A 26,513-nucleotide genomic window follows, 5' to 3' on the forward strand; every position below is an offset into this window, starting at 1 on the left:
ACTAATAGTTTGAAAGAGTGGTATTTAAAAATGTAACGGGATGCACAGCATCTGGCCTGATATACGCTACAGTCGAAATGGCAAAAAACGGGTTTATTAAAAACCGGCGTTTGCATAAGGCTGTTGTAGGAGTAAAGCACGCCACGACGTTAACACAAACTGTTGTGAACAATGTGTAGGTAAAGTTAAAGGAAAGGAGCGAGAGACTGACGCAGGGGCGACAAATATATGCCAGAAAGCTTCTGTGATGATAATAACCATTCATTTGTAACTTTAGTAAAACTTTACTTTATCAGAAAGGTTTTATTAAACCAGCAACTTTAAGAAAACAACTGCAGTATCATTTCAATTTAAAAATGATTAATAAAATGCAACTTAAATCATTCATGTAGACTGAAATAAATATTAAATATATAAAAGTAAATAATAAAGTTATATATATATATACATTATCTATTTGATAGCCTATTTAGTTAATAGCTATATTGAATTGATTTACATGTTTGTTTCTTACATTAGACGCCAGATGAAGGAAACACAGTCCCTCTATGGGACTATTTAGCTGAGGAAAGGCACAATGTGGGCACAAAAATTTGAGTTAGATGTTCATTTGCAGATTATATTTTCTTTACTACTTATTTTATTTATTTAGGTATTGATTACTCTTTGAGATCCATGTTCTGTTCCAGATTGATGTTTTTATTTTGTTATTAATTTGAAATAGACTTTCAGTTCAACAGATATGTGTAAGGACATGTAATAAAGATAAAGATTGTTTATTTAAATTAGTTTCAATTTTTTTTCGTGGGGTAGGGAGATACTGGCCGATTAATCGACTATCGGCTTTTTCCTCGAACAAACTATCGTTATTATATCGGCCTTTAAAAATCCACTATCGGTCGACCTCTACTACGTTTATCAGTATAACAATATGTAGGGCCTCTTTTCAGCACTGGCTGAAGATCATAGATGGTATTATATCAGAGCTCTGTTGGTGAGTGTGTTTATTTATCTAACCGTAAATACAGTGTTATACTGAACACACGTGTTACTACTGCAGATAAATATGTTGCAATATACAAACATGTATTATTGAAAGAACAATTATTATTATTATTATTATTATTATTATTATTATTATTATTATTATTATTATTATTATTCACAACCGTAGAACAGCACTGACGGGAAGCCTCGCCGACCTGCAGCACAGGCCTCAGCCATCATCAGTGTGTTTGCTGCGACCAGAAGAAGTTGATTTAATCACAAACTGATCATCAGCTGATGATTGTTTTTACTTGGAGTCCCTGAACAAACATGTGGGCCAGCCGGAAAACAACTTTTCACGGAGCTCTGATGGATTTTAAATCATTTTAGGAGAGATATGAGCGCGAAAAGCAGCTGAGCAGTGCTGCCCACGGCGGTGAATAAGTGAGGTGTGGAGGCTCCACAGAGAAAAAGCAGCGAGCAGCAGAGCTCAACATGACTTCAATATGAAGAGACACAAGTCCGCTATCTGCTGCTTCACTGTCATCCTTCAGCGCGGCTCCCACATTTAGTTTGGACTCTTTTAACGGGGAAGAGAAAACACAAGAGGCCCGGCATCCACACAACTCAGAAGAGGCACGCGCTGGGTTGAGTCTCCACGGTTCCCATGGTGTGTTTAAGGCCAGCCTCCTGCGCAGGACTTTCTAACAGTTCAGTCACCCCGTGTTGTGAACGAAGCTCTGAGACAACAATGGCAGAAGAAGCACCAGCTCCCGCCGCCGCCCCGGCCAAAGCGGCCAAGAAGAAGGTCTCCAAGCCGAAGAAGGCCGGCCCCAGCGTCAACGAGCTCATCGTTAAAGCTGTGTCCGCGTCCAAGGAGCGGAGCGGCATGTCAGCTGCCGCCGTCAAGAAGGCTCTGGCTGCCGGAGGCTACGATGTGGAGAAGAACAAGTCCCGCGTCAAGACCGCCATCAAGAGCCTGGTGATCAAGGGGGTTCTGGTCCAGACCAAGGGCATCGGGGCCTCCGGCTCCTTCAAGATGAGCAAGAAGACCGAGGTGAAGGCCAAGAAGCCGGTCAAGAAAGCCGCTCCTAAAGCCAAGAAGCCCGTAGCCAAGAAACCCGCAGCGGCCAAGAAGCCCAAGAAGCCAGTAGCCGCTAAGAAGTCTCCGAAGAAAGTCAAGAAACCCGCAGCGGTCAAGAAGGCAACCAAGAGCCCCAAGAAGGCCACCAAGAGCCCAAAGAAGGCAGCCAAGAGCCCCAAGAAGGTGCTGAAAAAGGCCCCTGCAGCCAAGAAAGCCCCCGCAAAGAAGGCTGCCAAGCCCAAAGCCAAGAAGGCAGCACCCAAGAAGAAGTGAGCTGTCAGCGCCTCAACAAACACAAAAGGCTCTTTTAAGAGCCACACACATCTTTCACTAAGAGTCCATTCCTCTTTCGGAATATCTCTCTGTGTTTTTAACATTAATAACTATTCTTTAATATGCTGTCTAGAAATGTTTACAATCACTGTTTATGTCTGCATGTTTAAAATGTATCACAAATAACTTGGATTTATTGTTATATTTACTGATATATTAGGACTGGGAGCAACACACATCTCGAACTGAAGAGTTTATTGCTGCTCATTCAATTGGCATTATTTTTATTAATTTACTTCGTCGACCTGCTCGTCTTCATTTTGATCATTAGTCAAATTATATCTTACATCATTAACAGTAAAAAAAAAAAAAAAAAAAAAGCAGACTGTTTGTTGTGTTTACTATAGTGAGCAAAGAAAGATCAACAAATATAAAGACAATAAAATCTCTCAGTGCAGCAAATACAAAGAAGGAAAAATAAACAGACTTTAGAAGGTTCAGTCACTTTCTTCAGACTCATTTCGATCTGATCTTTGCATCTTTGTGCTTTATTAATGCTTTCTTCTTCATGTATTTAAACATGAAGTATTTTATTCCTCAAAAGGACCTTTGGGTTACTTTGATGATCAGGTTTACTTGGTCGCAAAGTATGAATTTACCCCCATCAGCCCACATTTATTTGATTATATTTCTCACATGTTTTTACAGACATGAAGAGTAAGTTTGTATTAAATATATTAAGAATAGCATCGATTTACTTAATTAAATGCGTATTATTCATTAATGCAGTTATTCCTCAGCGTTCATTTAGGTTTAATTTTCTCACATCGTTAACAGGACCTCTGGGTGTTGTTTGTTTTAGCTTTATATTCTCTGTTGCATCATTGATTGTGGTTAATGCAAAGTGGGCATCTTCACTCATAAGACATTTCTAAATCAGCTGTGTATGAAAATGTAGTCTACCTCAGAACAGAAGTATACAACAGAAGACATTTGCGATTGGGTTTCAGTTGGCAATAACTTTAATTCAGGACCGTCGTGTGGTTGGCCTTTGTTGTGCTCCTCATGATCTGCCGCCGTTTTTCCACGTGCTCAGTCTTAATTCCCGTCCTCAGGGTTTAGACGACTCACAGCGTCCCTTTGTGTCTTCGTGGCCAAGTGTGTAGTTTGTTTTTGTAAATTGAAGGTTTGATGCGCAGTTATTTACCAGCACTTAAACTTTGAAAGATGGTTAGGCCTATAGAAACGTTGCTTTTTATTGTCGGTGTGTGGCTCTTAAAAGAGCCGTTGTGTGTTGTCGGTTGTGGGTCTCTACTTCTTGGTGGCCTTCTCGGTCTTCTTGGGCAGCAGGACAGCCTGGATGTTGGGCAGCACGCCGCCCTGAGCGATGGTCACTCCGCCCAGTAGCTTGTTGAGCTCCTCGTCGTTGCGGACAGCCAGCTGCAGGTGACGGGGGATGATACGGGTCTTCTTGTTGTCGCGAGCAGCATTTCCGGCCAACTCGAGGATCTCAGCGGTCAAATACTCCAATACAGCCGCCAGGTAGACGGGTGCGCCGGCACCCACACGCTGGGCATAGTTACCTTTGCGCAGCAGCCTGTGAACACGGCCGACTGGGAACTGGAGTCCGGCACGGGAGGAACGGGTCTTGGCCTTGGCTCTGGCTTTTCCGCCTGTTTTGCCCCTTCCACTCATGGTTTAAGTCTTCTTTCAAGAGTCGGGACTCAGAGAAATAATGCCTCCGATGCCTGAAACCCTCCTTTATATGCCGAGGAGCGCGGGAGGGTTCCTACCGGACGAACCAGAAAAGAGAATTCCAGCGGAGACGAGAATGGGGGCTGCGTCCAGTTTCGGTACAATTTTCCTCCAATAAGCTGCGGGGATTGAGGTGGTGAGTCGCTCCTCCAGGCGGGGCTGAGCTCCAGCAGCAGTCCAGCACCAATCAGGGTCCGGAGGTGTGAACCAGCGTCACCCTTTCACAGCCGCTCCTCCAGTTTAAGAGGAGCGCGTCTCCTCTCTCTGTTACACTTTTCTCCTGTTCAGAGAAAGAAGAGAAGATGGCAAGAACCAAGCAGACCGCTCGTAAATCCACCGGAGGCAAAGCCCCGAGGAAGCAGCTAGCTACCAAAGCTGCCCGTAAGAGCGCCCCGGCCACCGGCGGCGTGAAGAAGCCTCACCGTTACAGGCCCGGTACCGTGGCTCTTCGAGAGATCCGACGCTACCAGAAGTCCACGGAGCTGCTGATCCGCAAGCTGCCTTTCCAGCGCCTGGTCAGAGAGATCGCTCAGGACTTCAAGACCGACCTGCGCTTCCAGAGCTCCGCTGTCATGGCTCTGCAGGAGTCCAGCGAGGCTTACCTGGTCGGCCTGTTTGAGGACACCAACCTGTGCGCCATCCACGCCAAGAGGGTCACCATCATGCCCAAAGACATCCAGCTGGCCCGCCGCATCCGTGGAGAGCGAGCTTAAACTTTCTGCTGCTGCAGCAGGACGAACCACAACGGCTCTTTTAAGAGCCACCTCACTCTGCCTCAAGAGATCATTCCTCTGCTGCGTGTGTTAAAACATTTCAGTAGTTTTATTAATTTAAACTGCACCATAAACCGTATTTTAATATCACTATTGAATATTTAAGTCAACAGCCTTCATACTGTCAGTTTATGCACAATTGCCCACCCTGACCAGATTTGACGCATGGAAGAATTTATAACATATATGTTTGCCTCTAAGTGCAGGCTGTATTCTTATTCAAAGGCTAATGTCTCAGTGATTCTCCGGTTTGGCTTCCCTATTTGTATTAAAACTTTGTCAACACATACATGCATACAGAAACCAGACGTCTAATTTACAACAACAGTCAGTCTTGTTTGTTCTCCTCCACTTATCATAAAAAAGGGAATCCATTTATCATTGCCAGATCACTTACACCTCCTCTTCCTGGACCGTTCTCACCTTTGCCTCAACAATGAAGTTGCACCCCCCAAACCATTCTCACCTGACACTGAACAAAGTTGTCCTCAGAACCCTTTTCTGCCCCAAACAACAAGCTCATGAGAAGGTCCTGGATCAGTGACATATAGGCTGTTTAAGGCAGAGTTGAAATACTACAAAGGAGGAAACATTGTGAGGATAAACAATCAGACTGACTGAGTTACTGTTGTCTTTAAGAAAAAATCATATCAACAGATATTTTGCAACAGTGGTTCTTACAGGGTTAAGAATTAGTGCTAGTGAATATTTTTTTGGAGAAAAAAAATAAAACTACAAATTATTCTTCTGATATTATTCTAAAGATATGGTTCTGATACAATATTTTATTATATATGTATGATTCCATCTAGAATAATTACGTTTTAATAACGTTGTGGAAAGAAAATACCTACAGGCAGTAGCTGATTTTCCGGGCTCGTTCGGGGTACCTAAAGTTAAATCTAACCGCTAACCAAACCTCCAGGTTATAGCACAACTATTTTCCTTCTGTAGTCATGTCTCCCCCAAACACTTTGTTGTTGAGTTGGCTCAATAGTAACACAGACACAACTGAATGGTCAGGATTATTATAGGACGATTACAGGCAGTGTGTCTCTGATTATCTTGCTCTTCTGCAACTGTTTACATTGCTACGTGAACCTTAATCATGAGGGTGACACCACTTTAGCCCATAACTGTTTCATTGTAGTATAATAGTAATAATAATAATAATAATAATAATAGAGCATTTATTGAGTGAATTTGATGTAAAATTATTAATCAAGATTGAATTGACAGAAGGACAGGATTGAGAGAAAAAGCCACAATTATGAATCCCTCTGCAACTTCAGCACCAAGGACAGAGGCATGGATTTGTCATAAAACAGTGATGCTGTAACGAAGCTCCGCTGTCATGCAAGCCTTTGACATTTTACATTGGACCAAGCAACCCCGGCGTAAAGCCGCCCCAGCGTGTGTTTTTACTCAGTGTGCGCGAGGTGTAAACAAACAGCATGTGCTTCAAAGACACACACATGTTGCTGTTCCGCCCTGCCGGCTCCGCTGTTCACCCAGACGCCCTTTCACCTCTGTTACTACCTCCGGTGCCGGCTCAGAGGTGTAACGACTTCGCCCCAACATTCCGCCTCCTGTGTTTTACATAGAAGACAGAATGTAACAGAGGCGTCATAATCGCGCCTTGAACTGGCAGTGTGAAAGGGGCTTTAGTCAGACACCACCTTGTTTCACACTTAACTGGTTGTTTTTTGAAACTCAGTCTGATGCGAGGAACAGCGCAGTCTACTGTTCATGATAGAGTCATTCAAAGGTGAATTTCCTATGAAGAGAAAATGCCTGATCAAGTAAAAGCATCGAAGAAGGACCTTGAGTTTCCCGTTTTTTTTTTCATTATCACACAGAAATTACTCGAGAAAACTTGAATTAAATTCAGAAAAGTGGGCAGATGTATGTTTTGATAATTAGGCTCATTTCACCTCATTTTCAATCTTCATATCATTTAAGATAGCAGTGAGAAATTTGCTTGGTTTCACAACGTGGAAATCAGCTCTTATTGATTCAGTGTGCGGCTCTTAAAAGAGCCTTTGTGTTGTTGTTGTTGTTGTTGTTGTTGTTGTTGTTGAAAGAATATAAGATACATACTGTAACTCCAGATGTTATACACACGGGCCTCCAGATCCTGGTCCCACTAACTCTGTGAATGGCAGAAGAAAATTGTCTGGTCTGAATTAAAGTCATACAAGAGGCCCAACTCAAGACGGTGAGTGGGCCCACGCTGCACATATTTCAGTGAAGTCTTTGAAATACAGGTCTCAGACAGAGACACGGCTCTCTCATGAAGTCCTCCACATGTTAAAACATCAGTAGATCTGCAAATTACATTTTAATTTTCTGACATTATTATTGCCAAAGACAGCTCAGTAAAGTTTGTTGTTGGTGGAGACATGATGTCAGCATCACTAAGTGGTTGTAAGATCCTGAAATGAGGATGGAAATAGAAAGGCTGTTGTATGAAGTCAGGGAAATATGTTTAAAGTAGTTTTAATATGATGTCAAACTGTTACTTGTTTTTCTTAAACTGCTGTTATGAAACTTTTACTGAAGTCAAATATGTAAAGACTTCTTCCACCACTGGACGATGTGGAGCTCAGTCACTTTTACAGGAGACATGCTGTCCCTGATTCAAGCTGCTGGTCAGTGGGGGCGCTAATGCTCTGAAGAGAGAATCATCGACTGACAGGAAGAGAAGAAAAGGCGGACCGTGTCTTCTATTAGGTCCTCAGACAAGATATATGTAGCTGTGAATCGGCCAGAGAGCTTCATTCGTTTTGAAACCATAAACACGTGACAATGAGTGGAAGAGGCAAAGGCGGGAAAGGACTCGGTAAAGGAGGCGCTAAGCGTCATCGTAAAGTCCTCCGTGATAACATCCAGGGAATCACCAAGCCCGCTATCCGCCGTCTGGCTCGCCGTGGTGGAGTGAAGCGCATCTCCGGTCTGATCTACGAGGAGACCCGCGGTGTGTTGAAGGTGTTCCTGGAGAACGTCATCCGTGATGCCGTCACCTACACCGAGCACGCTAAGAGAAAGACCGTGACCGCCATGGATGTGGTGTACGCTCTGAAGAGACAGGGACGCACTCTGTACGGCTTCGGAGGTTAAACATTCACTGACCTACAACAACACAAAGGCTCTTTTAAGAGCCACACACTTTACTTGAGGAGTCATTCCTGTCTGTGATTGTTAAATATAGTGAGGCGACCTAAGCACAAGTCATAATGTAGGATACATAACGATGAAAAGAATAAGGACTATTGAGTATGTGGGCAAATTCAAAGAGTTAAAGGTTCTTTCACTCGATTATTGAAGACATTGACATGCTACAAGGACAAGTAGGGGGGACTGGGGGCATCATTTCCCTTTATAACTGTTTAATTGAAATACGTCATTTTAATGTGCGTTATGTTTGCGGAGCAAAATAATCGTATTAAATATAAGGAATAAACTCAGTTATTGGAACATAATAAGCTTAATCTGCTGTGGTATCTATTTTTCATTCAACTTCTCGTGGAAACTCGATTTTGAATTAAGTCAATTTTACTCAGATGAGTCACGGACAGTCTAAGCTTGTATGAAATGTTAACTGATTAACACAATTAAATGTGGAGGTAATGTTCAGTTAAACAGTGCAGTGATCGTGCTCCTTTTTAGTAGGCAGAGAGAACCCTACTGAGTATGTTTCATCACTAGCTTGATTCTTATTGAAGGAATTAGGTGTGTTGCAATGACTCCCGGTCTCCCACACAACAGTGGCTTTACGGAGCAGCAGACGGACCGTGCAACTTCCGGTCCATGTTTTGAGCGGGCACATTTCTTACTCCCGTAACTTAATCCAATATTCAATGCTTACTGTACGTATTGGATCATGATGATGATGATGAAGAAATGTATAGAATAAAGCTCGTAGCTTAGTGGTGGGTGGTCCTGAAAAGGACCGTTGGGTTGTAACAGATATCAGCGGGTTCACTTGGAGCTGGTGTACTTGGTCACCGCCTTGGTTCCCTCAGACACAGCGTGCTTGGCCAGCTCACCGGGCAGCAGCAGGCGGACGGCGGTCTGGATCTCCCTGGAGGTGATGGTGGAGCGCTTGTTGTAGTGAGCCAGACGGGAGGCCTCACCGGCGATGCGCTCAAAGATGTCGCTCACAAAGGAGTTCATGATGCCCATGGCTTTAGAGGAGATCCCGGTGTCGGGGTGGACCTGCTTCAGGACCTTGTACACGTAGATAGCATAGCTCTCCCTCCTGGTCTTTCTCCTCTTCTTGCCGGTCTTGGTGGCTTTCGACACGGCTTTCTTTGAGCCTTTCTTGGGCGCCTTGACGGTTTCTGGCATAGTGGCTCGGTGTAGTTCTCCGGGACAGATAGAATTCCTAATGTCGGGACGCTCTTTATGTACGTGCCTGATGCAAATAAGCTCGTGCTCTCGCTTGCGCAGGATTGGCTGAGATTGGTGAGCACAGTCCGAGCACCCGGGGGGGGGGGGGGGGGGGGGGGGCTTTGTCCGAAATCATTTACCGCCAACCCTACAGTGAGTTTATTATGTCTGTCGAAGTCTTCAGTAAATATAATAATCCCCAGTATAGTGATGCCTCAATTTACATGAGACGTAGTGTAGACCGACCGATGCTTGGTCACTAATCAAGCACAACATAGCACCCTGCATCGCGCTGAAAGAAACAAACAGCAGTGATGATTAACAGCACAAAGAAAATAACCCGAGAAATGTCCGGAGAGAGAGAGAGAGAGAGAGAGAGAGAGAGAGAGAGAGACACAGACAGACAGACAGACACACACACACACACACACACACACACACACACACACACACACACACACACACACACACACACACACACACACACACACACACACACACACACGTTTGGTCAAGCGAAACGTTCCATAGACCAATGTTGGTCGTTTGATACATTTGATTTGATACAGACAGCCCTCCTCCATAGGAGTGGAGTGTTCGGGACCGAAATATCTCTAATATAAAGCTCGATTGATCAGGAGAGTTGTAAAATGATTTTGTCCCTGATAGTAAACACTCTAGAATGAAGAGAAGTGTTTATGATAAAGCCCAAGAAGCCCACATCACCTTTATACAAGAGACTCACTTGTTTGATTCAGATGCTGACAGGTTGATGAGAAACTCGCTCTGTCAGATAGATCCTAAATAATTCTCTGGTTAAACACGGAGTCGTCTTTGTCTCGTCACCAGCAACAACATGAGGAAGCACTAATGACATGTCTGGAGGCCTAAATTAATGTAACTCAAATTAATGTTTGACATATTTATGTTTCAAATGTACAACAAAAGCTTGATCCACCTTCTCTTGTAATGTATCTAAAGACAGAACGGTGACCGAAGTCTCGACTAGTCCAGGCTAGTTTAGTACAAGGACTGAAACAGACAAAAGAAAAAATTTTCTCCATTTCAGGAGCCAGAATTCAAAAGTTTTATGGACAAAGACCTCAACATTTTTATTAGAGAACAAAGAAACAATGAAATGAGTTGGGTCAGTCCAAGGCCGACATGATGGGGAAACATTAGCCTACTTCAATAGAAAAAAGGGATATAACACAAAGGGTTAAAACCTTCAATCTCAAATAAGAGAATTAAATCAAAGAAAAAATCCCATTAAAAAAGTGAACTGAAGTTTGTTCTTTCTAAATGTTTGATCAAATCAGCAGGCAGGATCGTCACTGAGAGCGAGACTCGGCCTTTTATAGAAAAGTTATCTTCAAGCACCAAATTATGAAATGTAACATTTGGATCACAGTAAAGACACAAAACTTTAGCTTTAAATAAGTGACACGACATCCCGACATGTTGAAATATGTATCATAAAAGCTTGGCACTTGTGTCTACCTGCCCACGGGCTGCAGATGGAAATGAGCTAATCAGCTAAATCTGGTGCAATGCATCTCCTCTCATTAACTGAGATTAATGTATGTTGCACATGGTCACCCTGCTTAATATAGATGCAACAATCAAACAAGAACCAAAGTGTGACCAAAAATTAAGACTACTTAAACTGCACAAGTGATTTTTAAGACTCCTAGTGTGTTATACTCTGTACTCAAAGCTGCACTATTCCTTAAAGTAAACACACACGGTTCAGGCGGCTTCACACTGGAATCATGAGCAGAGCGTGGCGGCTGATGCTTCAGCTGGGCTTCAGGCCTGTCTGTCCTGTACATGAGTTTTACCTTCATAAAGGCCTCAAACAATCTGAATATGTTCGCTTCATTAATGTCATTCAGATTTATTATACAGGATGAATGAAGAGGCGTGTGAAGCCACTGTAAATAACTCTGCTATAGTAAAAGTACATGAATCACTCTTCACTTTACCTGGCTGTTTGCCATATCCAGGGGTAAATTCGGGTTGTTTCACAGGTTTCGGGGGTTGGTCTGAACAGAAAAGGAACTTATTTACATTAGAAACAGCACCTAAATTAACATATGGCGATAAAAGGCTCTTTATTGGTTCCTGCTTAATTTTCTTTGAAATAAAATGTAATCAGAAGTCTCATGTAGGTCATGAGTAGGCCTACATTTTGTACGTAAAAGGCGAATGGCTCATATGGTTGTTTTCGCCTATGTTAATTAAGGTCCCGTTTCTAATGTAAATAAAGTAACTTGTTTTGTTTACAGGACCCACAGGGGAAACTGCTACTTGAATAAAAGTGTTGATAATGTAAAATGTGTCTTTATCATTATTAAGCGTTCTGTAATGACAGATTCAGAATAGTAAGCATTGTGTCACTGGGAGGTCCTGTGCTGTTTCGTTTGTCCAAGTCATCCGTGATTCCCTGGATGTTATCACGGAGGACTTTTCGGTGACGCTTAGCGCCTCCTTTACCGAGTCCCTTGCCGCCTTTGCCTCTTCCACTCATGGTCACTGGTCGATGGTTTAAAGTCGAAGGATGCACTCTAGGTAAGGTAAGAGATCATGAGCCTGGAGGGATAGCTCAGGGCCTGTGCCCTTTTCTATCCATAGTAGGTGGTCATGGCTTATCTGGTTTTAAGAGGGGAGGAAGGAACCGAGGGGCTCTTGAGGTTGGAGGACGGATGTGGACCAAGGCACAGACAAACAAAAAGGACAAAAAAACAAAAAAAACGACTTGTGCGTGATGTGTCACTTACATTAATATGTGTGTGTGTGTGTGTGTGTGTGTGTGTGTGTGTGTGTGTGTGTGTGTGTGTGTGTGTGTGTGTGTGTGTGTGCGTGTGGGTGATATTAAGTGATATTAGGTGATTTTAGGCACTAGTGGTGGTGGAATAGTGTTCTGTTCGTAGGTTCGATTACTCGATTACGGGGGGTTGAGTGACTTTGGCCAGCTGTAGGATGGATGACAGGGTGGTGTTGGCTGTTGCTCGTGCTTCCTTAATGATCTTCTGGAGGGCGGGGTTGTTTGTTGCTGTCTTTAGGTATTTCAGTGTTATTGCTTGTTGTCTTTGTCTTACGGTTTGGATGCCTGTCATGGTGTGTATGTAATGGTTGCTGATGTAGAAAGGGTGCCTGTGTGCCAGTTTTAGTGCTTTGTTCTGGATGGTTTGAAGTCGTTGTAGCTGGTTGTCTGAGATGGTGATCCAGGCGGGGGCAGAGTATTCAAAGAGTGGTCGGATGTATGCCAGGTAGACTTTGATGACTGTAGAGGATGATGCGCCGTGCTTTCCGCAGAGGGCTTTGAGGTGGTTGAGTCTGTTATTAGGTGTTGTTGCTTTGAAATGTTACTCCTAGGAATGTTGCTTCTTTGCCGATGTTGATTTTCTGGTTGTATAGTGTTAAGTTGATGTTGTTGTTGGGCTGCAGGTGAATAGGAGGCATTGTGTTTTGGCAGGGTTTAGTTTGATTCGTCACATATTTGACCAGTTTTCTATTTCATTTATGCATATGTTGAGTTTTTTGGCTGCTAATTGTGGAGTTTTGGAGCTTGACCAGTAACAGAGATTGTCGGCGAACTGTGAGACGTTAGCTTTGTTGGCTGGGGGGTAGTAGATGTCGGAGACATACAGAAGGAAGAGAAGTGGACTTAAAACTGCACCTTGGGGAACTCCTGCTTGGGGGGTGAAAGGTGTTGAGATGGTGGAGGCAATTTTTACTTTGATTTGTCGGTTATTGAGGAAGCTTGAAATGATGGATTGGGAGGGTTTTGGGAGTTTGAGGTTGGTGTCCAGTAGTCGGTATTTGAGTCCGTTATGCCATACTTTGTCAAATGCTTTTTCTATGTCGAAGAATATTGCCAGGGTTATTTCTTTTTTGTTGAAGTTTCTGTGGATGTCTTCTGATAATCGGAGGATGTTGTCTGTGGTGGTTCTTCCTTTCCTAGGAGGCCCTACATGGTCCGCCTCTTCCTCTTATCTTCATTGGCAGTCGATGATTCTCTCTTCAGAGCATTAGCGCCGCCACTGACCAGCAGCTTAAATCAGGGACAGCATGTCTCCTGTACACATGGGCATGTTTTTACTGAGTCTGTAACCCTGAAGACATACAGGCTTTATATTAATTAGAGCCTCAAATCTTTTCAATCACTTCAGACTTGGATCCCCACACTGAAGAGCACCAGAGCGACACCTTCTTCACCCCCATGCCACACTCTATGTATGTGTATGTATGTGTATATTTTTGACCAATTTAAAACACCTCTTGCTAACCTCATACATAGCTGCCTCTCTATCGTCATCCTCAGTTCAGGATCTTCCAATTTAGTGATGCTAACATCGCGTCCCCACAAATATCTAATTTCTACTGAGCAGTCTTTAGCAATTATGTTTTTAGAAGAGTAAAATATAATTTGTAGATCTACTGATGTTTTCAACATGTGGAGGACTTGTTCATGAGACAGCCATCTGCCTTTCTGTCTCTGCTAACAGTGGAACATGAGACCTTCAGGTACTGCAAGGATGACATGAGTTACCAGTGTAGCCGTTAGCAACTTTATTTAACTTCCTGTTTACATCTCGCGGGTCCCTCCCTATATATGTTCCCCCTTTAATCGTAGGTTCTTATGTGTATACTATTACTACAGACAGAAACTCCAGCCTGCTGTGTATTTCACACACTTGCTGTTGGGTTATACTTCTGTGATACTCCTGTGAATCAGCTTCACTGTGCAGACGGATAAAGACCCAGATTGCTGCTTCATGTAGTGGATTAAACAGATGCTGGGAGCAGTGTAAGGCAGATAAACAGCGTGCCCATGAGGCTGAGGAGATGTGACATGGCCTCCTCCTCAGACTTTTGAAGACGATGAAAGAAGCTTTTCCGTGTGTTCTAGTTTATCTTTCAACTGGAAACCAACATTAGAAACACACACACACACACACACACACACACACACACACACACACACACACACACACACACACACACACACACACACAAATACCAAACCTAGATTTAACAATCTCCAACACAGCAGCTTGTGCTGCTAACAAGTTTATTCTTCTGGAATGAGAATCATATGTAATAAAGTTTGTAACCATTTGCAGTATAAGAGTGGAAAATCATCAATGATCAAACTCGCTTTGATTTCTCTCTCTTTAAATAATCTGAGACTTTTCACTGGACTGTCTGACCACTTCAGTTTAAAAAAAAGCCGCAGAGCCTCTGAAACGACGTCTGTTTATAAACATATATGTATGTAGAATCTGCAGGTGGAGGCAGTGATGGAGGTGTTCAGGCTCTTTAGGACTAAATAAATAAACAGAAGAATGGTACTGTGATGGTGAGATGATGATACGATTAATCAATATCACATTAGAGGGAGTGATGTTGTACTGAATATCATCACGGCTGTCATTCGGTCGTAAGCACGAGGCCGCAGATAATCACAGCCGCGGCAAATAGTAGTCAACAGTAATAATCAACAACAGATTGTTTTTTGCTCCACTAACTCAACTAGTTCCACAAGTTAACTGAAACTGGACAGTTGTTGCCAAGCAACACAAACATTCTCCTGCACTCTGTGTCTACATGTTACCACAGATCTGCTGTTTTTATCATGTACATTTATCTGTTTGTTTTAATTTATCATCAACCAGTGAGATAAGAGTCTCCTGTGTGATTTAGAGGTACCAGCTTGATCAGTTTAGACATACACGGTCTGCTGTAATGTTAATTAACAGTATTCAGAACACTTGGCTGAGGCGGAGTGATACACAGAGTGAAAAGTCCCAATGATGTTCTCTGTATTGCTCATGGAATGCCTCTTGTCCAATCAGATTATTTGGTCAGAACTAACTAATGTATTATATAAGATATCTCCTTATAGTGAAAACATTGAAGCCTTAAAATCCCTCAGCCAGATATCCACTTAATAAAAATGCATTTAATAGTCTGAAGTTTAATCTATGAAACATGTTTTTATATATTTTAATATTTTAAGTGCATGCTTGTTGTGCATCAATGAGGAAGTTTCAGGGAAAGTTGTCTGTAATTTCCAGTAGGATCCGTCAGTAATCTTCACCTTTCAGTCTGACATTTACAAAAGAAAAAACAACAACTTAAAACTACTTTCCCTTCCTGTACAGATGTGTCATGTCCTGCACATTTTCAGATAAGGTCCTGATGAGTCAGTTTTTGTGAGGTTTAATTCTTATTTTGTGATGTCATTTTCGAGATATGCTATATTTGTTATATATGACCTGATATTTTAAAGGACATGTTATAAAAATCATAGCAGACGATATCATTTTAAAAATATGTGAAGGATCAGATCTCTCTGTATTCTCTCTGCTAACTGCATGGAATTGTGATATATCCATAAACTTGTTCACAGGTGCATCATGGGGCATCACAAACGGTCTGTTCTGCCGCAACTCTGCTCTGATGATTGTATTTGTTGATAACTTCTGGGAACTACAGAGAGATTCAACAATCTGCCATTGGATCCCATCAAGAAAGAACAAAATGACTCGACACTCTGTTAACATGGCTCCGTCCCAGGTGATTGCAGGTGGAGCTTCCTGTCCTCTTCTCCTGCGAGTCTTGAGGTGTTGAACTGGCTTCATCAACAGTTACAGGACAGACAGCATGTTGGCGTTGAGTGCAGCTCAGGTGCAGCACCCTGAACAGAGACAGGTGCTACCTACTTGGTTGCTGTCAGTTCAGCACCTCGGACAGCGACAGCCACACAAGACTCCCAGGAGAAGAGAACAAGAAACTTTAGGTTACAAAGGTAACCCCGGTTCTCTGATAACATGAGTGAGGTATCTCACTATGGGGTACGCCCCTCTGCGTAGTCCTCAGAAGCCCAATACCAATCCGCCAGCCACATTGGCTGGCAGTCGTGATGACTGCATCAAGAGGGGGGACATCCTCTCCCCACAAAGGGGCTGATGCATTCTCACCAGATCATTCAAAATAAGCACACCTCTTTCTCGCTTCAGGCAAAGAGGGTTGAACCGGGGTTCCCTTTGTAACCTAAAGTTCTCTTTCAAACATTCGCTTTGTATCTCACTATCTGGATATACTGACTCCTGTATTGCCAGTCAAGCTTATCTTGAAGACCGACTGCCAATGATTAGGCTGACGACTCACGGCCCTCAGAGGAGCCCACACTCAGCACAGTATGCGCTAAAGAGAGCGCAGTGACATGCATAGAACCAGTAAGAGACAGTAAGGAAGGTAATGAGGGTTGCCTTTGGAGAGTAGGTCTGCCCCACAATTCTGTACTCCTGGCACATGGGTGGCTTTCAACGACAGGAGATGCACATTGTTCCACAAAAACAGTCTGTGAGCCAATGTGTGCAAATGAAGGATCGCAGTCCGCCTTGTCTGTTGATATATGCGACCACAGTTGTATTGTCTGATCTTACAAGCACGTGATGACCCTTTATAAAGGGGAGAAAGTGCTTCAGTGCCAAGGAAACTGCTAGGAGTTCCAGGGAATTTATGTGGGTCAAACAAAGGTGGAAAGCCCACACCCCGTTCACAGTTCTGCCCTCTTGGGTGGCCCCCCACCCCTGCAGGGATGCGTCTGTCATGGCCACTTTCCTGGATAGGACAGGTCCCATTGGACACACCTGTGTCAAAAATAGTTTCCACTGGTGAAGTGCTGCCACACATTCCACTGAAACCCACACAAAACGATTCCTGTGAAGTGAGCGATTCAGCCCGAGGGATGCAACCCAACGCTGAAAACCCCCATGTACAGATGGCCTAATGGTATAACCACTATGGCTGATGCCATCAGTCCCAGAAGACGTAGGCATGTCCTGAAGGGTAACAACTTTCCCCTGCGGAAGAGGGCTAGGCATGCTGAAAATGCTCTAACTCTCTCTGCTGACAATTGGGCCCTGAGTGAAACCGAATTCAGGGACAGACCAATGAAAGAGATTGTTTGACTTGGAGTCAGCACACTCTTTTCCTGATTCACTCTCAACCCTAAGCTCTCCAGGTGCTGCAGGAGTAACCTTGTGTGCTCTAGCGCCCCCTGGTGGGACTCTGCAGCCAAAAGCCAGTCGTCGATGTACATGGCTATGCGTATGCCCTGCAGTCTGAGAGCAGCAATAGCTGCCTCTGTGCACTTCACAAATACCCGAGGGCTTAGGGAAAGCCCGAAAGGTATAACCATATAGTCGTAGATTGTGTCTCGGAAGGCAAATCTCAGGAATATCCTGTGAGGGGCATATATTGGTATGTGAAAATATGCGTCCTTTAGGTTGACTGAAGTGAACCAGTCGCTGGGGTGCACAAAACGCAGCAGTGCAGTGTGTGTGTGTGTGTGTGTGTGTGTGTGTGTGTGTGTGTGTGTGTGTGTGTGTGTGTGTGTGTGTGTGTGTGTGTGTGTCTCTCAGCATTCTGAACTTGCATGACCTTAGGTGTCTGTTCAGAGCCCGCAGATCGAGGATAGGGCGGAGCCCTGTCCCCCCCCTTTTTTGGTACAAGGAAAGACCTCGAGTAGAAGCCGCATTGGCTCTGCTCTTGAGGCACAATTCGTATTGCTTTTTTTTTCAACAGAAATGATATCTCTTCCTTGAGTATCAGTGCTGATTTCCCCTGCGCACAGGAGAAGACAATCCCTGTGAAGCGGGGTGGGGCAATGGCAAACTTGAGCCTTTATCCTCTGTTTATTGTCCATAGGACCCAGGCGGATGCTCCACACCTTTGCCAGCTCTCTTTCCTTGCAGAAAGAGTTGCTGTCACAGTAGCCCCTGCCACTGGGGGTACATTTGTGCCCCCCTGTGGAGGAGTGGTGTGGCAGACTGCAAGGGGAACACTGTGGGAGGCCTGCACTGATGCAGTGCTTATATGGCCTGTCACCTCTAATAGAGGGGACACACAGTGTTTTATTTTTTACATTGTTTTTCAACAGTGTATTTTTTTTTTTTATTGTATTCCCCAGTGCCCTTGGCAACATGCCTGGCTACACTGGGCCCGACTTTATGGATGTGGGACACATGTGAGTGCTTGTGAGACATACAGGGAGCATGTGAACAGCTACCACAGGTGAACAGTCTCTCTTTCTCTTCATGGGGCGTTGAACTGTGGACGCCAACTTGGGCCCTGCACGCTGCATGAAGGCTGCACTCTGGAACAGGCTCAGGAACAGAGCTGAAGAAGGGCAACATGGCATCAGTGAGTTGCTAGGCCCGCTTCTTCCTCCTTGCTCCCTGGGAGGGGCCAGGGGCTGGAGGTCCCCCCTGAGCAGCCACCAAGGCGAAGGATTTCTTTGGCCAGGGTCCCTTGTTTGGTGGCCTTGGCTGACTCTGCGCTGGAGGCTGGGGGGCTGGGTGCCTGGGAATCTTGAAGGCTGTGCCACTGGCCTGTTGAGTCACAGTTGGGTGAAGGTTCGGCGAGGAGTGACAGAGGCCTGAGTTTTCCTAGGAAGCCAAAGCTGCAGGGCTTCTCTCTCTTTCTTTTTCTCCTCACACCGCTTTTGCATGGTCGCAACAGCAGTGCCAAACAGCCCACTTGGATCCATGCTCTCATCCAGGATGTCAAGCTTTTGCTTGTCAGACAGGTCAGAGAGGTTGAGCCATCGGGCCCTTTCCTGGGCAATCATGGTGGACATGACCCTCCCCGCTGACTACACAGCGCACTTGGTGAGGTTGAGGCAGTGATCAGTGAGTGTCGCCCCAGCTCGTACCTGGCGTGGCTGAGTCATGATATTCCATCGGGGGCGCCGCCGTTGCTAACAGCGGGTCTTGGATACCGAGGCTTGACTGGCGTGACAGCCTCCGGCGGAGACTCTTAAGAGTGAAGCGGCTACAGTGCTCACATGAGCCTGGTATATCCAGCGCTGCCCGGGCGTTCTGCACTCCGAGGCACGCAACGCATATTGGGTGAGTGTCCATAGCCGATATCTTAGCCCCGCATACACAGTCCTGTGAGGGGTGTTTAACTGCTAGCACAGGCGTGAGTAACGGTGTGGCTTGTGCGCTGTCGGGCGGTACAATGAGCTTCGACTGAGCCATGGTGAGAGAGACGATGTCAGAACTGTAGCCGAAGTAGTGATTAGCTGCGCGGGACGCTAGTGTGGAGGCAAGCTCGTTGCTGTAACTAATGTGGAGGCAGGCTTAGCTAATGCTAGGAAGGTGGCTAGCTTGGCTAAGGTGCTTGGTGCTACTGTTTGGTAACAGGCTAACAGGTGAGCTACAGTTAGCTGTATGGAGACAGTAAAAGTAGCTTCTTTATTAGTCCGTGAAATCCTTGATTTCTATGGTGAAGAAATCAGGGTTCCGTACACAAAACAGAAACATTTGTGCCAAGCGATTGAGTGGTTAGCTCAAACTGTGGACCGTTAAACTAGCAATCATAAGGGACATAAGGCTTCCTGAGATAGAAGCGAGAAGAGGTGTTTGAATGATCTGGTGAGACTGCATCAGCCCCTTTGTAGGGAGAAGATGTCCCTCCTCTTGATGCAGTCGTCACGACTGCCAGCCAATGTGGCTGGCTTAATGGTATTGGGCTTCTGAGGACTATGCAGAGGGGCGTACCCCATAGTGAGATACCGAGCGAATGTGTGAAAGAGAACTCCACCTGCACTCACCTGGGACAGCTGAGAAACAATCTCAGATCTCTCTTCATTTCCAATAATTTCGTACGGACTACATGTCAGTCAGGGTTCATGCCTATGCACAGCACTATTTCTGCCACTTCCCATTGTTATTAAAACTAGTGTTTCAGAATTTAACAATAATAATGATAATAATAACAACATCATGCATCTTTATTTTTAATTGAACTAAAGCTTTTGACTCAGATGACCAATCTCTGCTTGGAGCTGATTAAAAGTTTAAGAAAGGAAAAATGTAGGAATAATATTAGAGTCACATTATATTTTGAATGATTAAATATAAATATTGATAGGGATAAATCTGTTTCCTTACCTTTGTTTTATAGTTTAGTTTCATCGTGTCCTGCACAAAAAGGAGCCCAGCCCACATGGGCTCACGAGACACTCCACACAAAACAAACAAGAGCATCGACAGAATGAGAACAAAAGAACAGTTACACCTCCAAATATGTCAAAGTCGAATCAAGTATGAAAAACAATTATTTTCCTGAAACATAACTTCAACACTTCTTATGCACAGACTGTACCTTTGACTGAATCAGACATAAAGCGTCCTGCTGCGCTGTTGGACGGCATTTAACATTTATAATGAAAGAGATTGACACTGATTCTAAATTATATCACACTTCACTGTACAATTACATTTTCCATCTTTAAGCCTTTACCTTTAAATGTTATTGATCTTCCTCGTTGAACCTCGAATGAATGTCATTCTGTGGAGCATCAAACCAGCAGATTTGAATCCTACTGTCGACATATTTTCTCCAATGACGTTGTTTTTTTTTGTTAAAACATGAAGTTTAATCTGGTAAATTATTAATAATGTATCAATGAAATGTTAAAAGTGCATTTTTAGTCACATTCAGAGCCTCTTGAACGCTGCAGCTGTTCTACATCAGGTTCTGTGCTCCACATACAGCTGGAACATTAAATGTTAATTATCATAAACATATGAATATATAGACACAGTGAGCAGCTCTGACAGGAAGCCTGGCCTCAGCCATCATCAGTGTGTTTGCTGTGACCAGAAGAAGTTGATGTAATCACAAACTGATCATCAGCTGATGGTTGTTTTTACTTTGAGTCCCTGAACAAACATGTGGGCCAGCAGGAAAACCACTTTTCACGGAGCTCTGGTGGATTTTAAATCATTTTAGGAGAGAAATGAGCGCGAAAAGCCGCTGAGCAGTGCTGCTCACGGCGGTGAATGTGTGAGGTTTGGAGGCTCCACAGAGGAAAAAGCAGCTAGCAGCAGAGCTGAACATGACTTCAATATGTAGAGACACAAGTCCGCTATCTGCTGCTTCACTGTCATCCTTCAGCGCGGCTCCCACATTTAGTTTGGACTCTTTTATCGGGGAAGAGAAAACACAAGAGGCCCGGCATTCAGGCGGCTCTAAGGAGGCACAGGGTTGAGTCTCCGCGGTTCTCATGGTGTGTTTAAGGCCAGCCTCCTGTGCAGGACTTTCCAACAGTTCAGTCACTCCGTGTTGTGAACGAAGCTCCGAGAAAACAATGGCAGAAGAAGCTCCGGCTCCAGCTCCAGCTCCCGCCGCCGCCCCGGCCAAAGCGGCCAAGAAGAAGGTCTCCAAGCCGAAGACGGCCGGCCCCAGCGTCAAGGAGCTCATCGTTAAAACTGTGTCCGCGTCCAAGGAGCGGAGCGGCGTGTCCGCGGCTGCCGTCAAGAAGGCTCTGGCCGCCGGAGGCTACGATGTGGAGAAGAACAAGTCCCGCGTTAAAACCGCTATCAAGAGCTTGGTGATCGAGGGGGTCCTGGTCCAGACCAAGGGCGTCGGGGCCTCCGGCTCCTTCAAGATGAGCAAGAAGACCGAGGTGAAGGCCAAGAAGCCGGTCAAGAAAGCCGCTCCTAAAGCCAAGAAGCCCGCAGCGGCGGCCAAGAAGCCCAAGACAGCGGCAGCCAAGAAGCCAGCAGCCGCTAAGAAGTCCCCGAAGAAAGTCAAGAAACCCGCAGCGGCCAAGAAGGCAGCCAAGAGCCCAAAGAAGGCCACCAAGAGCCCCAAGAAGGCAGCTAAGAGCCCCAAGAAGGTGCAGAAAAAGGCCCCTGCAGCCAAGAAAGCCCCCGTAAAGAAGGCTGCCAAGCCCAAAGCCAAGAAGGCAGCACCCAAGAAGAAGTGAGCTGTCAGCGCCTCAACAAACACAAAAGGCTCTTTTAAGAGCCACACACATCTCTCACTAAGAGTCCATTCCTCTTTCGGAATATCTCTCTGTGTTTTTAATAGAAATAAGTATTCTTTAATATGCTATCCATAAATGTTTTCAATCACTGCTTATGTCCGCATGTCAATCACAAATAACGTGTATTCATTGTTATAATAACAGATATATTAGGACTGGGAGCCACACACACATCTAACTGAAGGGTTTATTGCTGCTCATTGAATTGGCATTTTTATTAACTTTCTTCGTCTACCTGCTCGTCTTAATTTCGATCATTACAGTGAAATTATATCTTATATCATAAACAGAAAAAAAAAAAACAGACTATGTTTATTGTGTTTACGATAGTGAGCAAAGAAAGATCAACAAATATAAAGACAATACAATTTCTCAGTGCAGCAAAAACAAAGAAGGAAAAATAAACAGACTTTGGAAGGTTCAGACTTTCTTCAGACTCAATTTCGATCTGATATTTGCATTTTTGTGGGTTAGTTTGATGATCAGGTTTACTTGTGCAAACATTAAAAAAGTATGATTTTACCCCCATGAGCCCACATTTATTTTATATTTCTCACATGTTTTTACAGACATGAAGAGTAAGTTTGTATTAAATATATTAAGAATAGCATCGATTTACTTATATGCGTATTATTCATTAATGCAGTTATTCCTCAGCGTTCATTTAGGTTTAATTTTCTCACATCGTTAACAGGACCTCTGGGTGTTGTTTGTTTTAGCTTTATATTCTGTTGCATCATTGATTGTAGTTAATGCAAAGTGGGCATCTTCACTCATAAGACATTTCTAAATCAGCTGTGTATGAAAATGTAGTCTACCTCAGATCAGAAGTATACAACAGAAGACATTTGCGATTGGGTTTCAGTTGGCAATAACTAATTCAGGACCGTCGTGTGGTTGGCCTTTGTTGTGCTCCTCATGATCTGCCGCCGTTTTTCCACGTGCTCAGCCTTAATTCCCGTCCTCAGGGTTTAGACGACTCACAGCGTCCCTTTGTGTCTTCGTGGCCAAGTGTGTAGTTTGTTTTTGTAAATTGAAGGTTTGATGAGCAGTTATTTACCAGCACTTAAACTTTGAAAGATGGTTAGGCCTATAGAAACGTTGCTTTTTATTGTCGGTGTGTGTGTGTGGCTCTTAAAAGAGCCGTTGTGTGTTGTCGGTTGTGGGTCTCTACTTCTTGGTGGCCTTCTCGGTCTTCTTGGGCAGCAGGACAGCCTGGATGTTGGGCAGCACGCCGCCCTGAGCGATGGTCACTCCGCCCAGTAGCTTGTTGAGCTCCTCGTCGTTGCGGACAGCCAGCTGCAGGTGACGGGGGATGATACGGGTCTTCTTGTTGTCGCGAGCAGCATTTCCGGCCAACTCGAGGATCTCAGCGGTCAGGTACTCCAATACAGCCGCCAGGTAGACGGGGGCGCCGGCACCCACACGCTGGGCATAGTTACCTTTGCGCAGCAGCCTGTGAACACGGCCGACTGGGAACTGGAGTCCGGCACGAGAAGAGCGGGTCTTGGCCTTGGCTCTGGCTTTTCCGCCTGTTTTGCCCCTTCCACTCATGGTTTAAGTCTTCTTTCAAGAGTCGGGACTCAGAGAAATAATGCCTCCGATGCCTGAAACCCTCCTTTATATGCCGAGGAGCGCGGGAGGGTTCCTACCGGACGAACCAGAAAAGAGAATTCCAGCGGAGACGAGAATGGGGGCTGCGTCCAGTTTCGGTACAATTTTCCTCCAATAAGCTGCGGGGATTGAGGTGGTGAGTCGCTCCTCCAGGCGGGGCTGAGCTCCAGCAGCAGTCCAGCACCAATCAGGGTCCGGAGGTGTGAACCAGCGTCACCCTTTCGCAGCCGCTCCTCCAGTTTAAGAGGAGCGCGTCTCCTCTCTCTGTTACACTTTTCTCCTGTTCAGAGAAAGAAGAGACGATGGCAAGAACCAAGCAGACCGCTCGTAAATCCACCGGAGGCAAAGCCCCCAGGAAGCAGCTAGCTACCAAAGCTGCCCGTAAGAGCGCCCCGGCCACCGGCGGCGTGAAGAAGCCTCACCGTTACAGGCCCGGTACCGTGGCTCTGAGAGAGATCCGACGCTACCAGAAATCCACCGAGCTGCTGATCCGCAAGCTGCCTTTCCAGCGCCTGGTCAGAGAGATCGCTCAGGACTTCAAGACCGACCTGCGCTTCCAGAGCTCCGCTGTCATGGCTCTGCAGGAGTCCAGCGAGGCTTACCTGGTCGGCCTGTTTGAGGACACCAACCTGTGCGCCATCCACGCCAAGAGGGTCACCATCATGCCCAAAGACATCCAGCTGGCCCGCCGCATCCGTGGAGAGCGAGCTTAAACTGTCTGCTGCAGCAGGACGAACCACAACGGCTCTTTTAAGAGCCACCTCACTCTGCCTCAAGAGATCATTCCTCTGCTGCGTGTGTTAAAACATTTCAGTAGTTTTATCAATTTAAACTGCACCGTAAATAGTATTTTAATATCACTATTGAGTATTTAAGTCAACAGCCTTCATACTGTCAGTTTATGCACAATTGCCCACCCTGACCAGATTTGACGCATGGAAGAATTTATAACATATATGTTTGCCTCTAAGTGCAGGCTGTGTTCTTATTCAAAGGCTAATGTCTCAGTGATTCTCCGGTTTGGCTTCCCTATTTGTATTAAAACTTTGTCAACACATACATGCATACAGAAACCAGACGTCTAATTTACAAAAACAGTCAGTCTGTTTTGTTTTCCTCCACTTATCATAAAAAAAGGGATCCATTTATCATTGCCAGATCACTTACACCTCCTCATCCTGGACCGTTCTCACCTCAACCTGAACAATGTTGTCCTCACAACCCTTTTCTGCCCAAAACAAGCTGTTTTTCAGGGCTCGTTTGGGGTACCTAAAGTTAAATCTAACCCAAACCTCCACGTTATAGCAGAACCATTTTCCTTCTGAAGTCATGTCTCCCTCAAAACACAACTGAATGGTCAGGATTATTATCGGACTATTACAGGCAGTGTGTCTCTGATTATCTTGCTCTCCTGCAACTGTTCACATTGCTACGTGAAACTTAATCATAAGGGTGACACTACTTTAGCACACAACTGTCACTGTAGTATTATAACAACAACAACAACAACAACAACAACAACAACATGTGAATAATAATAGAGCATTTATTGGGTGAATTTTATGTAACATTATAAATCAAGATTGAATTGACAGAAGGACAGGATTGAGCCACAATTATTAATCCCTCTGCAACTTCAGCACCAAGGACAGAGCCATGGATTTGTCAAAAAACACCAAATTTAGGCCACTAAATAACAAAGCACTGAACGGTCGACCAATCAATCCATTTCTAGTTTATTAAATACCAAATCATTGCAAATAATTTTCTGATATAAAGCAGGTCTGTAAGGAGGAGGATCGTGGCATCGGGGAAGAAAACTATGCTGTACACAACCTCCCTGCTGAGTTCAGACTGATAAAGTTCTGATAAAGACACACACAGGCACGTTTCTCTATCATCATGCTCACATAGTTTTTCAGTGATCGTAAAGCCGCCCCAGCATGTGTTTTTACTCAGTGTTCCGGCGCTGCAGAAGCAAAGTGTGAACAAACAGCGTGTGCTTCAAAGACACACACGGTGCTGTTCCGCCCTGCCGGCTCCGCTGTTCACCCAGACGCCATTTCACTTCTGTTACTACCTCCGATGCTGGCTCAGAGGTGTAACAAATTCGCCCCAACATTCCGCCTCCTGTGTTTTACAAATAAGACAGAATGTTACAGAGGCGTCATAATCGCGCCTTGAACTGGCAGTGTGAAAGGGGCTTTAGTCAGACTCCACCTTGTTTCGCACTTAACTGGTTGCTTTTTGAAACTCAGTCTGATGCGAGGAACAGCGCAGTCTACTGTTTCCTACTCATTTCCTATGAAGAGAAAATGCCTGATCAAGTACAAGCACCGAAGAAGGACCTTGAGTTTACTCGAGAAAACTAGAATTAAATTCAGAAAAGTTGGCAGATGTATGTTTTGATAATTTGGCTCACTTTACCTCATTTTCGTACTTTATATCATTTAAGATAGCAGTTAGAAATTTGCTTTGTTTTACAACGTGGAAATCAGCTCTTATTGATTCAGTGTGCTGCTCTTAAAAGAGCCTTTGTGGTGTTGTTGTTGTTGTTGTTGTTGTTGTTGTTGTTGTTGTTGTTGTTGTTGATGATGATGATGAAAGAATATAAGATACATACTGTAACTCCAGATGTTAGAGACACATGCCTCCAGATCCTGATCCCACTAACTCTGTGAATGGCAGAAGAAAAGTTGTTTGAGGGAGAAAATTGTCTAAGTTAAAGTCATACAAGAGGCCCAACTCAAGACGGTGAGTGGGCCCACGCTGCACATAT

The 26,513-nt window shown here is 44.6% G+C and overlaps 5 protein-coding genes and 1 pseudogene across 5 annotated transcripts; 4 read left to right on the top strand and 2 right to left on the bottom strand.

Moving 5' to 3' along the window:
* Positions 1-1,738: 1,738 nt before the first annotated feature.
* On the top strand, positions 1,739-2,344 carry LOC138594541 (histone H1-like). The gene has a single exon (XM_069665670.1). It carries the CDS (start codon positions 1,739-1,741, stop codon positions 2,342-2,344), a length of 606 nt encoding a protein of 201 aa, XP_069521771.1.
* Positions 2,345-3,655: 1,311 nt separating this feature from the next.
* On the bottom strand, positions 3,656-23,674 carry LOC138594253 (histone H2AX-like; annotated as a pseudogene).
* LOC138595257 (histone H4) lies at positions 7,681-7,992 on the top strand. Its single transcript, XM_069666618.1, has one exon. The coding sequence runs from the start codon at positions 7,681-7,683 to the stop codon at positions 7,990-7,992; it is 312 nt and encodes a 103-aa protein (XP_069522719.1).
* On the bottom strand, positions 8,854-9,222 carry LOC138594544 (histone H2B 3-like). Its single transcript, XM_069665677.1, has one exon. It carries the CDS (start codon positions 9,220-9,222, stop codon positions 8,854-8,856), a length of 369 nt encoding a protein of 122 aa, XP_069521778.1.
* On the top strand, positions 21,440-22,060 carry LOC138594475 (histone H1-like). Its single transcript, XM_069665573.1, has one exon. It carries the CDS (start codon positions 21,440-21,442, stop codon positions 22,058-22,060), a length of 621 nt encoding a protein of 206 aa, XP_069521674.1.
* A 362-nt stretch (positions 23,675-24,036) lies between the features above and the next one.
* LOC138594939 (histone H3) lies at positions 24,037-24,447 on the top strand. Its single transcript, XM_069666228.1, has one exon. It carries the CDS (start codon positions 24,037-24,039, stop codon positions 24,445-24,447), a length of 411 nt encoding a protein of 136 aa, XP_069522329.1.
* Positions 24,448-26,513: the final 2,066 nt, after the last annotated feature.

The sequence above is a fragment of the Semicossyphus pulcher genome, unplaced genomic scaffold (assembly GCF_022749685.1).
Source record: "Semicossyphus pulcher isolate SPU_LCO1_2020_fin unplaced genomic scaffold, fSemPul1.0.p SCAF_17, whole genome shotgun sequence".
Classification (NCBI taxonomy): Eukaryota; Metazoa; Chordata; class Actinopteri; order Labriformes; family Labridae; genus Semicossyphus; species Semicossyphus pulcher.

Coding starts and splice junctions, on each gene's coding strand:
- LOC138595257 (XM_069666618.1), top strand. CDS start 7,681: ATGAGTGGAAGAGGCAAAGGCGGGAAAGGACTCGGTAAAGGAGGCGCT.
- LOC138594475 (XM_069665573.1), top strand. CDS start 21,440: ATGGCAGAAGAAGCTCCGGCTCCAGCTCCAGCTCCCGCCGCCGCCCCG.
- LOC138594541 (XM_069665670.1), top strand. CDS start 1,739: ATGGCAGAAGAAGCACCAGCTCCCGCCGCCGCCCCGGCCAAAGCGGCC.
- LOC138594939 (XM_069666228.1), top strand. CDS start 24,037: ATGGCAAGAACCAAGCAGACCGCTCGTAAATCCACCGGAGGCAAAGCC.
- LOC138594544 (XM_069665677.1), bottom strand. CDS start 9,222: ATGCCAGAAACCGTCAAGGCGCCCAAGAAAGGCTCAAAGAAAGCCGTG.